Source organism: Pecten maximus, chromosome 18, assembly GCF_902652985.1.
Source record: "Pecten maximus chromosome 18, xPecMax1.1, whole genome shotgun sequence".
NCBI lineage: Eukaryota > Metazoa > Mollusca > Bivalvia > Pectinida > Pectinidae > Pecten > Pecten maximus.
Genome location: NC_047032.1, coordinates 30,216,051 through 30,234,916, shown reverse-complemented (window position 1 = coordinate 30,234,916; position 18,866 = coordinate 30,216,051). Strand labels below are relative to the sequence as shown.

General features: G+C 40.8%; 3 protein-coding genes across 4 annotated transcripts in view; all 3 read left to right on the top strand.

Moving 5' to 3' along the window:
• The first annotated feature begins 4,598 nt into the window (after window positions 1-4,598).
• Window positions 4,599-6,914, top strand: LOC117316359 (soluble scavenger receptor cysteine-rich domain-containing protein SSC5D-like). Its single transcript, XM_033870901.1, has one exon. It carries the CDS (start codon window positions 4,599-4,601, stop codon window positions 6,912-6,914), a length of 2,316 nt encoding a protein of 771 aa, XP_033726792.1.
• A 100-nt stretch (window positions 6,915-7,014) lies between these two features.
• LOC117316358 (anti-sigma-I factor RsgI2-like) lies at window positions 7,015-8,037 on the top strand. Its single transcript, XM_033870900.1, has one exon. The coding sequence runs from the start codon at window positions 7,015-7,017 to the stop codon at window positions 8,035-8,037; it is 1,023 nt and encodes a 340-aa protein (XP_033726791.1).
• A 1,536-nt stretch (window positions 8,038-9,573) lies between these two features.
• The window catches only part of LOC117316509 (STE20-like serine/threonine-protein kinase), a 71,953-nt gene continuing 62,660 nt past the window's right edge, over window positions 9,574-18,866 (top strand). Inside the window, exons 1-3 of one of the 2 annotated variants that reach the window (XM_033871126.1) lie at window positions 9,574-9,681; window positions 11,564-11,688; window positions 15,761-16,028. In XM_033871126.1, the coding sequence (XP_033727017.1) occupies window positions 9,589-9,681; window positions 11,564-11,688; window positions 15,761-16,028 (486 nt within the window). In that variant the 5' untranslated portion in view covers window positions 9,574-9,588. Of the gene's footprint in view, window positions 9,682-11,563; window positions 11,689-15,760; window positions 16,029-18,866 lie in introns of those variants that run through there. The other variant, XM_033871128.1, reaches the window with a different exon arrangement.

Sequence of the window (18,866 nt, the reverse complement as noted above, 5' to 3'; positions counted from 1 at the left end):
CGAAAGCCATTGTGCCCACACTATTTTCATAACCGCCAAAATGGTCATTTCGTCCCAAAGCACTGCCCTATCGTCCAACATTTTCGGTCCGAAGTGAGACACATATCGCCCAACTAGAACGCACCAACCATTTCACCCAAAAATCGATTTCTCTCAAAATTCAACATTGGTATTTAGCCGCTCTCGTCAATGTGTGGTTTATGGGTATTAGCTCTAGAATTGCCACAGTTATCCAAGTAGTATCGTACGATATAAGGAACCATAACTGATTTAATGGGCCATTCGCGGTTTATTTTGTTTTTGTTTTTTATCTTAGGGTATTCCAAGCAAACCATGTGTCACATGGCAGACAGTGTATACATACACTGCTTCTCAGGAGCGCGGTGGCCGAGTGGTTAAGGTGTCCCGAAAGTATCATATATGGCATATAAAATATAAGAAGTCATTTGTAAAAATTATGTCTGTAGAAAATACAGGAAAATATCTTGTAAAATGACTTAGAGCACGAATTTCACTCCTTGTTAAAATGTTCCTTCTTCACTGAGTTAAGAACAAATATAAGACATATTTAAAAAAAACAACAACGAAATAACCTGGGTACGTTTTTATATTTACTCTAAATTGACGGAGACCCCCTTTGATGGCAGACACACTTGTTTGATACCACGGCAGGATGTCAAACAATTTTATAATGTATAGTTTTTGTAATACATATGTATTTATATTGACATGTCACTTTACTGAAATCAGTCTTGAACTTGAATTCAATATATATCATATAAGTTAACCTTATATAAACATGTCAAAGGACGGTTTTTTCAAGAGGTCCCCAGCCCGTTGTGTTGTACAACATAAATCTACTTGTAAGCTTTGTCCCTCCCGTTACAATTCTAGCGGCCTCTAGATTTAAACTTTCAGAAATATTTGTTTGGGCTACTGTAAGATTATCCCACACAATGTTGGCGTATTCTAAAACTGGATGAATGAAGGGGAAATATAGAGTTTGAAGTGTATTGCCGATCAAGAGAAAATGAAAATTTCCTTAGGAGATTAAGCTTAGAGAATGCTTTGTCAATTACATAATGAACATGGTCTTTCCATGTGCCGTTATCAGATATGTACACACCAAGATGTTTGTGGAGACTAACTTCATTAATAGGAATGTTGTTCATGTAGAGCGGAGGATGAGCTACACGCGTGCCTTTTCTACTGACTGTTACACTTTCGGTTTATAGAGGATTAAAATCAACCAGCCATCTTTTTGACCAAGAATAAATTTTAACGAGGTCTCTATTAATAAGATCTGCACTTGTTGCTGGAGTGTCAACAAATGTGTACAATGAAGTATCATCAGCGAATAGTTTAATAACAGCCTCTATATAATTTACTATATATCGTTAATATAAATCAAGAACATCAAAGGGCCTGAAATTGATCCTTGTGGTACACCAGCTGGTATATTACGCCAATTTGACTTATACCATTTATAACAGTTCTCTGGAATAGGTTTGATAAGTAATGTTTAAACTATTTCAATAAATTTCCACTAATGCCAAAACTAGATAATTTAAAAACTAAACCATGGTGCAAAACTCTATCGAAGGCCTTGCTAATATACGTCAGAACATACACTTATACAGTTTCATAAAATGGTTCATGGTATGGTTCCCCCTTTTTACAAGACATCCTCCCACATAGAAATTCCGATGTACATACTCATGCTACTAGAGACGGAGAAAAGTTTCGTCCTCTTCTTTGTCATATTTCTTTGTTTCAAAATTATTTCATTCCCCTTACCTTAAAACTTGGAACTCTCTTCCGTCTGATGTTAAAACGAATCCGTCATTGCGAAAATTTAAGAAACACTTGCATGGACCTTCCACCAAAGTACCATTATATTTCTCCTCTGGAAGCAGACAAGGTCAGATCCTCCATGCGAGACTATAAGAATGGAATGTAGCTCCCTAAATAGCCACCTTTACTCGAAAGGCTTTGTTGATAGTCCTCTCTGTTCACCCACTATCTTTTGCGATGCCCACTATACGTTAATCTACGCATGCCATACTTTAATCCGATCAATCAGTATCACTTATCTGAAAGGCTGTTACTATTTGGAGATAAAAACCTCTCTTTCGAAGAAAATAAGGAATTGTTTACATGTATACAAAAGTTTATAATTGCTACTTGGTACCCTGCATTTTTTTGTATTTTTTTTTCTCCACCCCCCCCCCCCCCCCCCCCCCCCCCCCTTTTTTTTTGCGATAATTGTAATCATGAAAGATTCGATGCTGTTAATAAATTAAGCTGGCTATCCCCTCTTCCATACACACCCTCTCCTTCTAGTAGATAATATGTAAATTCCAATTGAAGAAAGTGGATTAGTATAAGCTTTCAAGCTTGTTTCCATATCCTGTTCTGTTTGTTGATAAAAACATGTTGTCATATGCTCTATCAAAACAGAGACGTATATACCCCTGATATACAAGTCTCTGATCAAAAGAAACGAAATAAAGTTTAATTAAAGTACTGTTTTGACGAGTAACGAATCCGTTTTGTAACATATTCGTAACTATCTCTGTTAACTTCAGTATACTTGTGCCGAGAAAGAGAAATAACCAAAGTAAACGGTTTGTAATCAATGATAAACCCCTCCACTTTTGCTTTGATGTGGTGAATTTGTTAAGGGATAGTTACATAAAAAATTAAAACAGATATTTCGATATAAGATTAATTGGATTAGATAAAATGACCTAGATTAGAATTGGTATATAATGAGAAACTATAGAATTACTTACAGGCCCGTTTATCGTTAGTTGTGGTCTCAGTAGAGGGTATGGTTACTGTATTTGGTAATTACCCTTCAGTAGAGAGTATGGTTACTGTATTTGGTAATTACCCTTCAGTAGAGGGTATGGGTACTATATTTGGTAATTACCCTTCAGTAGAGGGTATGGGTACTATATTTGGTAATTACCCTTCAGTAGAGGGTATGGGTACTATATTTGGTAATTACCCTTCAGTAGAGGGTATGGGTACTATATTTGGTAATTACCCTTCAGTAGAGGGTATGGGTACTATATTTGGTAATTACCCTTCAGTAGAGGGTAGGGGTACTATATTTGGTAATTACCCTTCAGTAGAGGGTATGGGTACTGTATTTGGTAATTACCCTTCAGTAGAGGGTATGGGTACTATATTTGGTAATTACCCTTCAGTAGAGGGTATGGGTACTATATTTGGTAATTACCCTTCAGTAGAGGGTATGGGTACTATATTTGGTAATTACCCTTCAGTAGAGGGTATGGGTACTGTATTTGGTAATTACCCTTCAGTAGAGGGTATGGTTACTGTATTTGGTAATTACCCTTCAGTAGAGGGTATGGTTACTGTATTTGGTAATTACCCTTCAGTAGAGGGTATGGGTACTATATTTGGTAATTACCCTTCAGTAGAGGGTATGGGTACTATATTGGGTAATTACCCTTCAGTAGAGGGTATGGGTACTGTATTTGGTAATTACCCTTCAGTAGAGGGTATGGGTACTGTATTTGGTAATTACCCTTCAGCAGAGGGTATGGTTACTGTATTTGGTAATTACCCTTCAGTAGAGGGTATGGGTACTGTATTTGGTAATTACCCTTCAGTAGAGGGTATGGGTACTATATTTGGTAATTACCCTTCAGTAGAGGGTATGGGTACTATATTTGGTAATTACCCTTCAGTAGAGGGTATGGGTACTGTATTTGGTAATTACCCTTCAGTAGAGGGTATGGGTACTATATTTGGTAATTACCCTTCAGTAGAGGGTATGGGTACTATATTTGGTAATTACCCTTCAGTAGAGGGTATGGTTACTGTATTTGGTAATTACCCTTCAGTAGAGGGTATGGGTACTATATTTGGTAATTACCCTTCAGTAGAGGGTATGGTTACTGTATTTGGTAATTACCCTTCAGTAGAGGGTATGGTTACTGTATTTGGTAATTACCCTTCAGTAGAGGGTATGGGTACTATATTTGGTAATTACCCTTCAGTAGAGGGTATGGGTACTATATTTGGTAATTACCCTTCAGCAGAGGGTAAGGTTACTATATTTGGTAATTACCCTTCAGCAGAGGGTAAGGTTACTGTATTTGGTAATTACCCTTCAGCAGACTTACTCAGGTGTGAATATACAATACACGAGTGTCCTACCTAACGGTTATCACCAGTATCTGTGACCTTCAGGCACGTTCTGTTATTTACAGGTGTGATGTATAGATCTCAGAAAGGTGACAGCTGTAATGGCATGTTGTATATTTGCATGTTTATTTCGATTTCAGCACATTTCATTGCTAGTTCTATAAAGGCTAGATATACCAATATTACATTGATAAAATATTTAAGCGTCAATACTCTGATATACAATTTACATTGTAATAAAACAGGGACGTGCATTCTTTGTATACCTCGCTACACAGGGACTACCCGCCCTCGGCCCTACCTCGCTACACAGGGACTACCCGCCCTCGGCCCTACCTCGCTACACAGGGACTACCCGCCCTCGGCCCTACCTCGCTACACAGGGACTACCCGCCCTCGGACCTATATCGCTACACATGGACTATCCGCCCTCGGCCCTATATCGCTACACAGGGACAACCCGCCCTCGGCCCTATATCGCTACACAGGGACAACCCGCCCTCGGCCCTATATCGCTACACAGAGACAACCCGCCCTCGGCCCTGCCTCGCTACACAGGGACTACCCGCCCTCGGTCCTACCTCGCTACACAGGGACAACCCGCCCTCGGTCCTACCTCGCTACACAGGGACAACCCGCCCTCGGTCCTACCTCACTGCACAGGGACTACCCACCCTCGGTCCTACACGGACTACCCGCCCTCGGCCCTATATCGCTACACAGGGACAACCCGCCCTCGGCCCTACCTCACTACACAGGGACTACCCACCCTCGGTCCTACCTCGCTACACACGGACTACCCGCCCTCGGCCCTACCTCGCTACACAGGTACTACCCGCCCTCGGTCCTACCTCGCTACACAGGGACTACCCGCCCTCGGCCCTTCCTCGCTACACAGGGACTACCCTCCCTCGGTCCTACCTCGCTACACACGGACTACCCGCCCTCGGCCCTACCTCGCTACACAGGGACAACCCGCCCTCGGTCTTACCTCGCTACACAGGGACTATCCACCCTCGGTCCTACCTCGCTACACAAGGACTATCCACCCTCGGTCCTACCTCGCTACACAGGGACTACCCGCCCTCGGTCCTACCTCGCTACACAGGGACTACCCGCCCTCGGTCCTACCTCGCTACACAGGGACTACCCGCCCTCGGTCCTACCTCGCTACACAGGGACAATCCACCCTTGGTCCTACCTCGCTACACAGGGACTACCCGCCCTCGGTCCTACCTCGCTACACAGGGACTATCCACCCTCGGCCCTACCTCGCTACACAGGTACTACCCGCCCTCGGCCCTACCTCGCTACACAGGGACTACCCGCCCTCGGCCCTATCTCGCTACACAGGGACTACCCGCCCTCGGTCCTACCTCGCTACACAGGGACAACCCACCCTCGGTCCTACCTCGCTACACAGGGACTACCCGCCCTTGGTCCTACCTCGCTACACAGGGACTACCCGCCCTTGGTCCTACCTCGCTACACAGGGACTATCCACCCTCGGTCCTACCTCGCTACACAGTGACTATCCACCCTCGGCCCTACCTCGCTACACAGGGACTACCCACCCTCGGTCCTACCTCGCTACACAGGAACTACCCGCCCTCGGCCCTACCTCGCTACACAGGGACTACCCGCCCTCGGTCCTACCTCGCTACACACGGACTCCCGGCCCTCGGTCCTACCTCGCTACACAGGGACTACCCGCCCTCGGCCCTACCTCGCTACACAGGGACTATCCACCCTCGGTCCTACCTCGCTACACATGGACTACCCGCCCTCGGCCCTACCTTGCTACACAGGGACTACCCGCCCTCGGTCCTACCTCGCTACACATGGACTATCCACCCTCGGCCCTATATCGCTACACAGGGACTACCCGCCCTCGGTCCTACCTCGCTACACAGGTACTATCCGCCCTCGACCCTATCTCGCTACACAGGGACTACCCGCCCTCGGTCCTACCTCGATACACACGGACTACCCGGCCTCGGCCCTACCTTGCTACACAGGGACTACACAGGGACTACCCGCCCTCGGTCCTACCTCGCTACACAGGGACTACCCGCCCTCGGCCCTACCTCGCTACACATGGACTACCCGCCCTCGGTCCTACCTCGCTACACATGGACTACCCGCCCTCGGCCCTACCTTGCTACACATGGACTACCCGCCCTCGGCCCTACCTCGCTACACATGGACTACCCGCCCTCGGTCCTACCTTGCTACACATGGACTACCCGCCCTCGGCCCTACCTTGCTACACATGGACTACCCGCCCTCGGCCCTACCTCGCTACACACGGACTACCCGCCCTCGGCCCTACCTCGCTACAGAGTGACTATCCACCCTCGGCCCTACCTCGCTACAGAGTGACTATCCACCCTCGGCCCTACCTCGCAACACAGGGAGTACCCGACAGCGGCCCTACCTCGCTACACAGGGACTATCCACCCTCGGTCCTACCTCGCTACACAGGGACTACCCACCCTCGGCCCTGCCTCGCTACACAGGGACTACCCGCCCTCGGCCCTACCTTGCTACACATGGACTACCCGCCCTCGGCCCTACCTCGCTACACATGGACTACCCGCCCTCGGTCCTACCTTGCTACACATGGACTACCCGCCCTCGGCCCTACCTTGCTACACATGGACTACCCGCCCTCGGCCCTACCTCGCTACACACGGACTACCCGCCCTCGGCCCTACCTCGCTACAGAGTGACTATCCACCCTCGGCCCTACCTCGCTACAGAGTGACTATCCACCCTCGGCCCTACCTCGCAACACAGGGACTACCCGCCCTCGGCCCTACCTCGCTACACATGGACTACCCGCCCTCGGTCCTACCTCGCTACACAGGGACTACCCACCCTCGGCCCTGCCTCGCTACACAGGGACTACCCGCCCTCGGCCCTACCTCGCTACACAGGGACTATCCACCCTCGGTCCTACCTCGCTACACAGGGACTACCCGCCCTTGGTCCTACCTCGCTACACAGGGACTACCCGCCCTTGGTCCTACCTCGCTACACAGGGACTACCCGCCCTTGGTCCTACCTCGCTACACAGGGACTATCCACCCTCGGTCCTACCTCGCTACACAGGGACTACCCGCCCTCGGCCCTACATCGCTACACAGGGACTACCCGCCCTCGGTCCTACCTCGCTACACAGGGACTACCCGCCCTCGGCCCTACCTCGCTACACAGGTACTACCCGCCCTCGGCCCTACCTCGCTACACAGGGACTACCCGCCCTCGGTCCTACCTCGCTACACAGGTACTACCCGCCCTCGACCCTATCTCGCTACACAGGGACTACCCGCCCTCGGCCCTATATCGCTACACAGGGACAACCCGCCCTCGGCCCTATATCGCTACACAGGGACAACCCGCCCTCGGCCCTATATCGCTACACAGGGACTACCCGCCCTCGGCCCTACCTCGCTACACATGGACGACCCGCCCTCGGCCCTACCTTGCTACACAGGGACTACCCGCCCTCGGCCCTACCTCGCTACACATGGACGACCCGCCCTCGGCCCTACCTCGCTACACATGGACGACCCGCCCTCGGCCCTACCTTGCTACACAGGGACTACCCGCCCTCGGCCCTACCTCGCTACACATGGACGACCCGCCCTCGGCCCTACCTTGCTACACAGGTACTACCCGCCCTCGGCCCTACCTCGCTACACATGGACGACCCGCCCTCGGCCCTACCTTGCTACACAGGGACTACCCGCCCTCGGCCCTACCTCGCTACACACGGACGACCCGCCCTCGGCCCTACCTCGCTACACCTGGGCTAAATGTGTACCGACAGCATCTACTGCTGGAAAATAATGGGAACATTAAAAGAAATAATTCCACGTCTGAATAGGAAGTTTTCTACAAAGAAAAAAAAACAAAAAAACAACGTTATAACACAATATTGGATTAAAAGATTAGAGTTACGGATTATTATAAAATAGTTTCCACTCCAATGAAGAAAACCAAAACCCCGGTTAGTGTACACAATCAATCCCATTAAATTGAAGTGAAAAGCAATGAGAAAGCCGTGATTGAAAAGGCTAAAATATTGGTTTTCTTCTGTTCACAAATGGAAACGAAACGCATGACATAAAACTAACCCAAATCAGTGACCTATATATACGTCTCTGTCCAAATTAAACTTTTTTGATTAGGCTAGTTGGATAGCGTTTTGGTACATCGAACCTAGCTAAATGTGTGTATATGTACACTATTCCCAAGCAGCTCTATCCTCACTCTACTGGTCGCTGGCTAAACGTTATTTCAATATCAATAATATTGACAGTCTGTGCGTTATGTAATAATCGTGATACTTATATAGGTGTAACAGAGCTCAGGATTAATGTAATTTAAATCACTGCCTCCGCTAGGGATCGAACCCAGGACCGCTGGCTTACTAGTCTTACGCTCAACCGATCGAGCTAAAGAGAAGATCTCTCTAGCCGAGCGCTATATTGCGGCTTGTATTTACCAGGGTTACATATTGTTTTGTAATTAAGTGTCCATTTTATGCAGATACATGTAGCCTATTCACTCAGAACTTTAAACTCAAACTCCGTCCATATGAGCATGATTTTATACCAATTCTAAACTTTGAAAACCAGGGACATACCCGTTATAATATATATCCCTATTGAAAACACAACAGAATTAAACACCATTGGAAAATCCACAATGTTGGTTAGGTACGGTACATTCTGTGTAAAACTTTTTTCTATTAAAGAAACGGATGTTGAAACTGATTGGTAACATTGTAATACCTGTTACCTGTCGCAGAGGTAATATTTTATCTAGGCCATTGTTTCGCAATTGTTGTAAATAAATAAAACTATTATTTTAATAGATATCTAAAAAAAATCTAAAAAACAACAACAACATAAACAATTTAATAGACGTGAATATCTTTCTGTTGTCGAATTGAATTTTGGGGCGACATGGTAATGAATTTACGGCGAAATGACCTGTTGTAAAGATTTCCCTTTTTCATTATTTATTTGCATCTCTCTCTCTCTCATACAAATTAAATGGCGCGTGCAAGGTACTTACAAGTTATCACACATGTTAAATGTAACGTTAATACATTGGAAATATCAGAGACCTAGGTCTCTGGAAATACATATATTAAGTTTCTGTCAATATACACGCCAAAAAGTATATAATATCACCAGAGACTTGTATATCATGGTATATACGTCTCTGATATCACCTAGGTCCGTCGAAAACTAAACTCTTCTGTCAAGCCGTTTTTGAACATGGCCCTAACCGTTCCCGGTCTATAAGATTGTCGCGCACTGCAACAATATTTCTTTACGCCTGTATGTAACGACACTTTTCATTGGTCAAAACAAAAATCCATTCGGATGGATGGATGTGTTGGCTGGCTTCGTGTCGAGGTGTGCTAGTAAATTTAAATTAGACTTTTTGTGGGATAATCGATATAGGAAGCCACAAACCACAGTAAGTTTACGGGTGTAATATACGGTTCTGATGTTTTGTTCCCATTGAATGTCCAAAAATATATGTCTAAATTAGGGTTGTAGTGACGCTTGACCTGTTGCCGATTTTGGCCCGCCATCTTGAATACACAAAACATGATGATAACGTTGAAAGAACGTTTCTCCGTTGAATAGATTAAAACACCTCCATGTGGTTTGATTGGGAAATGAACTGGGCTTTATCGAATCTAATGTACGCCAGTAATACATGGATTAAGTTTCTAATTGATGATAATACATTGGTAGCATAACACAATATCACAATGACCCCTTTTACAGCTTGATTTCTGGCTAATTATTTGTTATGGTAAACCTACCAGTTTTGTTTTATGCTTTGCTCAACTACATGGACTTGCGTAGATTTGGAACGTATTCATTGTATTTTCTCCCTGGATTTTTGGATAATATTACCCATTTTAACTTGGTAAAGCCGCCTGTTGATGAAATGTAACTCGGAACATATGATAACATGGTACAAAATGGTTTACAGCATTATAATTATTGTAATATAGTATAGGCCTATATGTGACAAACTAGGCTTACCACAGAGCATGCTATCACCATCCCATGTCATGTTTTATCATCTGTAACAGTACTGGAGTACTATATATAGTAATTAAATACCATGTATTTGACCACCCGAGAGACACACATGTATCGCTAGTACTGTACATTTAGGTTTTAGATTCTTGCTCTACAAATTCAGTCTCCTATCTGACTCTATCTGCCCTTCATTAAGTATTCCAACTAGTCACCTGATGCATTTAAGAGACCTACCACTGGACTAGGAGTAAAGAGCTGGTAAAATGACATATTGTTGTATACCGTTACTATTTATATTATCCACTCGTTGGGAACGTTAACTCGCACAGTAAATAAAGACAACTGTGTCAGTATATTGCGAGACTTTGTATTTTGATTTTACGATTAAGTGCACCCTATATAGTGCATCAACATTTCAGGTTTTGGTATATTTTATTGAGAAGTGCGCCTTGTTTGCTTATTTAATATTATAAACAATATTTCTTTGAAGAGTTTTTGTGTTTTACTAATCAACTATCAACACTCAACAGATATTTTATGTTTAATTTAGCTTCGATATATAGAAATAATAGCATGAGTACAATCAAACAGATGGTTGTACTAGGACATTTGAAACAATTTCTGTTTGGGAAAATATGATAATGATATTTAGGAAAATACAACAAAATCTCACTATGGGAAGAGGCCTTTATAGGTCCCAAATGTACAAAAAAAAAACACTGGATATAGAGACCTTCCTACTGCTCAGTACATATATACACTAGATCTTTTTGCTTGATCTGATCGTGATTTGACATCCTGCCCATCTCCTTTATGTAACAAATCCGGATCTTCCAGGTTTTGAATCTATAATACAGATATAATCATCATTATTACAAATCTGGGTCATCCCATCCCAGGACTTTAACTGAAATGCATACATCATCATGACATGAGTTTAAATTTGCAAATCTGGATCATCTCCGGTCTTGAATCTAAAATGTGGATGAACATGTACAGGTACATTGAATCATGAGAATACAAATCGGGTCATCCCTGGTCTTGAATCTAAAATGCAGATTATTTAAAAAGCCCACAGGTCAAATAGGTATTTAATCTTTGTGGCCTAAAAACGGGTCAACCTGGAGAAACCAGGTGAGTTGGGAACACTACTGATCACATTATTATATAGTGTTGATAGCTTGGACTCCTCTATATGTAAGGTTGGGTTACGGTTGTAATTTTGAATCCAAACTGAACCATATCACGGTCTTCATAGAATATTTGGAAGTTTTTATAATTCCTAAATTTCTTTGATTTAGATGCCTAGGTCAACGAGAAGAAGGAATCGGTCACGGAGTAGAGACTCTTCGTTTGAGTATAAACGGCGAAGAGGTGATTATTACGAGGACTCGAGACATCGTCGGTCCAGGAGCAGAAGCAGAAGGTATGTATTTTTTCACAGATTTGGAAATAAGTGATAGTACTGAAGGTAGATTCAGAATTTTTAAACTGATTTAAGCACCTCCAACTACATTCAGCCTATATAATATAATCTCATTTGAGCACCTATGTTATACACCTAGCAAGGGTGTTCTGATTAATCAAGCTTGTATGGCATTACTTGTTTGGGGTGTTTGTCCAATTAATCGAGTAAGAAATCTGTAATTGATCTTTAGTCAGAAATACCCGACATCATGCTAAACGAATGATTATCAGCTGTTTGGTATTACATGTGAGATAAATTTTTCACAATGGATTATGTTGTTGCTTTTATCATATAAAATAAAAGTGTCTAGATGGCTGGAATGGTGCAGTAAGCACTGAGAAAGATAATTAAAAAATAATTGATTTTAATTGATTATTGATTCCAATCACTGCACCATGCATAATGGTAAAGCAGTGTAACCATCCACGTTTTTTGTGGGGGTTTGGTATACTCACATGGTTTGAACATTGGAGGTACAGCTAGATTTTCGAGGGAAAAGGTAAATTTAGTATTTAAGGGGTACCATTTGAATACCAAAATCATTGCTGCAAATTTTAAATAAAATTTTAATGATCATATTTCGTCAGAGTTGTATTGTTCTTCACTTTTCATTTTCAGATACAAAACAAATGCACAGCTCAAATTCAATTGATATTCTTTATTTGCATAGTAAACTTTGTGAAGACATGTGATGCAGAATGTCTGGTTGAGAGTTCTATCATAAGTAATATCTGACTGTCACATTGCATGTGAACATGATAGAAAGTGTCATCTCAATTGACTGAACATCATTGCAGTAAGGGATGCTTTTATTCAAGTTTCCCATGCCATGATGTGATTCAATTCTCGATTCTTATCTCATGACAATTCAATTATTTTCATTTCGATTATTTATTCAGCCCAGAAGTAATTCTGTTTTTCACAAATAACTCACAAACAAAAGGAAAACCTAAATTATTTGTCAGACAGTTGTGTTTTTGTCTGCTTTCCCTCCAACTGACTGGAAGCCGAAATGCTTTCATACCAGTGGTTTTAAAAAGCTAATGGACCAACTAGATCTTTCCGTCATCCTTGATAATGTGATATTGTTGTATTCATGTCACAGTCGTTGTGATTGGTTGAGTGAGCTCATAGTACAAGTTGTCAGCCAATCAAATGTATTGCTTGTACAGCTCTCTCAGCTTTCATAGAAACCAGAAACACTAATCGAAATCTGGGCATAATGAATCAAGAATTGAATTGACGTCAATAAATCGTTATTCATTGTTATGTCATTGAATGGTTTCGCTACTAATAGCAATGTTGCAAAATTTCAATGCACCCAACGTTAACTTCTCTAACGACAGGATTCAACATTAACTTCTCTAACGACAGGATTCAACATTAACTTCTCTAATGACAGGATTCAACATTAACTTCTCTAATGACAGGATTCAACATTTCACTTCTCTAATGACAGGATTCAACATTTCACTTCTCTAACGACTGGATTCAACATTAACTTCTCTAACGACTGGATTCAACATTAACTTCTCTAACGACAGGATTCAACATTAACTTCTCTAACGACAGGATTCAACATTTCACTTCTCTAATGACAGGATTCAACATTAACTTCTCTAACGACAGGATTCAACATTAACTTCTCTAATGACAGGATTCAACATTAACTTCTCTAACGCCAGGATTCAACATTAACTTCTCTAACGACAGGATTCAACATTAACTTCTCTAATGACAGGATTCAACATTAACTTCTCTAATGACAGGATTCAACATTAACTTCTCTAATGACAGGATTCAACATTAACTGCTCTAACGACAGGATTCAACATTAACTTCTCTAATGACAGGATTCAACATTAACTTCTCTAACGACAGGATTCAACATTAACTTCTCTAACGCCAGGATTCAACATTAACTTCTCTAACGACAGGATTCAACATTAACTTCTCTAACGACAGCATTCAACATTAACTTCTCTAACGACAGGATTCAACATTAACTTCTCTAACGACAGGATTCAACATTAACTTCTCTAATGACAGGATTCAACATTAACTTCTCTAACGACAGGATTCAACATTAACTTCTCTAACGACAGGATTCAACATTCACTTCTCTAACGACAGGATTCAACATTAACTTCTCTAACGACAGGATTCAACGTTAACTTCTCTAACGACAGGATTCAACATTAACTTCTCTAACGACAGGATTCAACATTAACTTCTCTAACGCCAGGATTCAACATTAACTTCTCTAATGACAGGATTCAACATTTCACTTCTCTAATGACAGGATTCAACATTAACTTCTCTAACGCCAGGATTCAACATTTCACTCTCAAAGTTTAATGTTAAAATCTGTCAAATATATTGTAGGCCCAACTTTAAACCCAACTCAGTATATAGATCACAACCATAACTAACTGTGTGCAAGAGTTTGCTAATGAATTATTCGTGTCAGAGTTACATACAGAGGATTTTGTGTTGATTCATATGTAAATAATTAATTTTTCTTTGTTTTCATGGTAATTACTCAAATGTGACTGGTCGAAAAATTCTTTTCATTCTTCTATGAAAGAAATTCCGAGAATGACGCGAAAAATGTGACGTCACAATACGACAATTGACGTTGCGTGTTGATTTGAGAAAAAGAATCCCATTTAAAACCAGTAAAATTGTACATAAAACATGTTTTAAATTAGAAAACCTTTTTCAAAAATTAATTATAAGCTTTGATGTCAATTATTTTTTAGTTTCATCGGGGTATGAAACAAATTTTGTTTGCAAACTTCTGTAAGAATCCGCTATGCGGATTCATACAGTTTGCAAACAAAACCCCGATGAAACTAAAAAAAAATGACATCAATGCTTAAATAAATTGCTTTTAAACAAACAAAACAATGATGTTTTCTTGATTGAACATGTCAACATGCTATGCTGATGTAAAAAATAAAAACAGCTACACCCCACCATCACCGAATACCATATGAATATGTTCAAGAGTCCTGAATCAAACATTTTAGTTATTTTTTTCGGTCAGGTTACCTATTTTCCACCATAGTTTATTAGGTATTGTGTGAAGGTTTCTAGTACTAGTGTAACAATACAATCCGCTTGCTCCACTTCCCTTTGGATAGCAACACTGTGGTGTTAACTTTGTGACGTTTAGATGTAATATAGTAAATTATCTCTCAATGACGATAGATTTTCACTCTAATCTTCATGTTTCTATTTTGAAATACACTGAACAAAATATTAGGGTGGGGTACACTGTATTGCCAAAATTTTCATATTGCGATATTTATTGTCACATTGCGATATATTTATTGCAATATATTGCAAACTCAAGATATATAATTAAAAGCTTGATAAAACAGTAATATTTTGATCCATTTTCATCTGTAATGTAGAGTATTTAATACTATTCAGTCATAATTATGTATAAACAGTCATAGAAAAGGAATACAGAAACTAAAATAATTACTTCCTATGAAAGAAAACAAATAAAAATAAATTTTTAAATTAAATAGATAAATAACAACATGACTGACAATTTCTGGTGTAACTCCAAACAATACAGGCCTGCTAGTAGGACATGTTTGCTCACTGGAAATTATTCTATTATAATACTCAGCAGACCTCTTAGATCTTTTAACACATATATATAATATAGTATGGAATTAGCAAACCCATAAATATGAACATATTTGTAGCTCTATTATTAGTTAATTAAGTTTGTTTTGATTTGTCATGATCTTTAGAAAGTTTGTTATCTACTGATAGACAGCATGCATTAAATGAAGTGCAATATTTTGGGAAAATGTAGGTGAGTTCAGGATATTGAGGCCTAGATTAATCCCTGCATTAATGAGGATAATGTAAACAATGCCAATTAAGAGTTAAGAAAAAAATTATTCCTAATTTACTCTTGCAGAAAAACTGGTGATCAATCTGTTTGCTGAATATGTTATACAGTGCAGAATACGAATAACTTACTACATGTATTACTATATTGTTACAGTGGTGACAGGCGGCGAAGGGACCGAGACCATTACCATGACTACCAGGACAGCTACCGGGACCGATCCTACACCCCCGAGAGAGATCGCTGGGATTACCAGAATCACAGCCGTAGTCGCATCAGTCGTCACTACGATGAGTCTGATCATGGCAGCCACTACCGTTCCCGTGACAACAGCCACCACAATCGAAATCGGCCCCATCGGCGCCGCAGAAGGCGAAGTTATCGTCATCACAGACATACAACCTTCAGTTCTGACTCAAGCAAGGTAGGAGTTGTTCTATACATGTGTAGGCCTATACCCACCATAGCACAGGCAGAGTTAGGTTCTCACACCACAGTTACCTCCCCTTGACCATGTACAAACTCATAGAGCTCACCTCTCTTGTTTTACAACAATTACATCAGAAATCTGAATGTATACAATACCAGTTTCTGAAATTTCTTTTTCTTGTATATAATTTGAATATGTGTGAAAACTTCCATTTTGGTTTTTGTGTGCAGAATTGACTTGTCGAAGGGAGGTAACTGTTGTTGTGACCAATATAGATATAGTTCCTGTATGAACGCCCTTACTTGAACCCCAGATTAAGTACAAATAGCTCATAGTTGTTTGTGATGTTAGGTAAGGTTATATTTTTGGAAACTACATATACCAATTAACAATTTCCATTAGTTAACTAAATACAATAATCTTATTTTATAATCACATAGTGCAGTGTATAATTACTTCCTTTAATCATGGTGATTTTCTATAAGGTACATAGACTCAGAAAAACAGGTTTATATTCGATGATAGGGACACAAAGATAGCATTTATATATCATTTTGCTAAAAGTCATACTTGATTTGAATCAATTTGCAACAGTTTTTTTTTATGAAGAATATTATTTGCAAAAACATCTGGGTTAGTAAATAGAGGATCGTTAACTGACAGCTTTATATCAGAAATACTTACCATTTAGAAAGAGTGGGGGGAGGGGGGGGGAGCCAATGGAACTTATGTAGCTATCTCATGCATAGACAAAAAAAGAGAATGCTTAATTTCATGTGAGAAAATTATAGCCCTGATGTGGTAGAAATCTATAGACATGTCCCACCCCTCCCCTTGTGTGCATGTCTCCCTGTATGTTATTTTGACAGCTGGAACTTGGGAGGTAAGTCAAAAACTGTACATGTGTCAAAATGTCAAATAAAGGCTTAGCATTGAGTGACAAAAGTCAGTGATGAGTTGTCTGCTCTTTGATTGATTTTGGTAGGCAGGTGTGTTACTATAAGATATCATAAGATTGTGCATTTGTACTTGTTTTGATATGTGCTATAGAAGTGTTAGGAGATGGGAGAATAACAGACAGTGCCAGTGCACAGAACGTAAAAGGTGTGCTCTCGTACGGGAGGACCGTCAGTTGATCATACATAAACAGAAAGGTGTGCTCTCGTACGGGAGGACCGTCAGTTGATCATACATAAACAAATAGGTGTGCTCTCGTACGGGAGGACCGTCAGTTGATCATACATAACCAAAAAGGTGTGCTCTCGTACGGGAGGACCGTCAGTTGATCATACATAAACAGAAAGGTGTGCTCTCGTACGGGAGGACCGTCAGTTGATCATACATAAACAGAAAGGTGTGCTCTCGTACGGGAGGACCGTCAGTTGATCATACATAAACAAATAGGTGTGCTCTCGTACGGGAGGACCGTCAGTTGATCATACATAAACAAATAGGTGTGCTCTCGTACGGGAGGACCGTCGGTTGATCATACATAAACAAATAGGTGTGCTCTCGTACGGGAGGACCGTCAGTTGATCATACATAAACAAAAGAAATTTACATATGCTGATTGATGATGGAAAAATAGGATAAAATGTTATTGATTGAACTGATAAAGAAGCTGGATATAGCATACATACCACACTGTGTACACATACAGAAATTAGGCTGACTCCAAAAATTTGTTTTACAATATATTGTGTAATTAAACTAATTTGAAAGAAATTTCCACATTTAATAACAAAAGAAATTACAATAGTGAACTGATCAAAATATATTTTAAATATTATTTTTAACCTATAAAGAAAAAGAAAATTGTTAAATATACTGATACTGTTAGCTAGATAAAATATATGATGTATAAAAGTAATTGTATATAGTATATATCATATAATTTATTTCAAGCCTTAGCAAGAGATTAAATCTAGGACCTCTGGCTCTTGGCTTACTAGTCTAACACACTATCGATTGAGCTAAAGAGAAATTCTCCATAGCTGAGCCGGTAGGAAGTAGCTAGCTAGTTTTTATAGGGGTTACATAATCATAGCAAAAAAAATATCCCAAAAATATAGTGTTTTAATTCATAAAGAAATGGTCAAGTTTTATAGCATGAAATGTCCAATTAGTTAAAAAAAGATAAGTTTATAAAGAAGAAACAGATGGAAGACCGTAACATAGTATGTAATTATAATGATATGAAATGATAATTAGTTTTGAGCATATATAAATTGATACTGCTTTTAAATTTCCATTAATTTATTCTTAGACATATCTACAAGTAATTGCAGTGTCTGGCATTTTCATTTTATGTTTAGAAGATTTAGTGAAAGAGGGAAGTAATTGATTGATTATATAAAGTTACATGATGTTTGTCTGCAAATCATCAGAACAGTATAACACCAGTGCTAGAGGGAAGTTAAGGTGTTAAGTGACGTAATTATTCATGATTATTCAGGAATATTTAAATACCCTGACAAATGGATGACAATCTGTCGTTACACTTTTTAGGCCCAAAATGGAGGCAATTTATACATGGCATCCTGTGATTACTACTGGCCGGACCTTTTATTGATTATTTGTGCCTGGCAGACTAGTAGTTTAGACAATAATAACTCCCCGTTCGGCTTAGGGTTGTCGCACATGTGTGTTCCGTCTCGTATTCCCAAAACTTCATTATTTTTCACTTCAAGAGATCAATATGTGAAGGGAAGAGTTGTCAAGGTTGTGTAGAGTAGGTCGCAAAGTTCAGCTTTCATGTATTTTTGACGATTCTAATTCAGGTCTTTGCCATTTAAGTCCTAGAAAACCACGGGACAAGTAGGACTTGGTGGA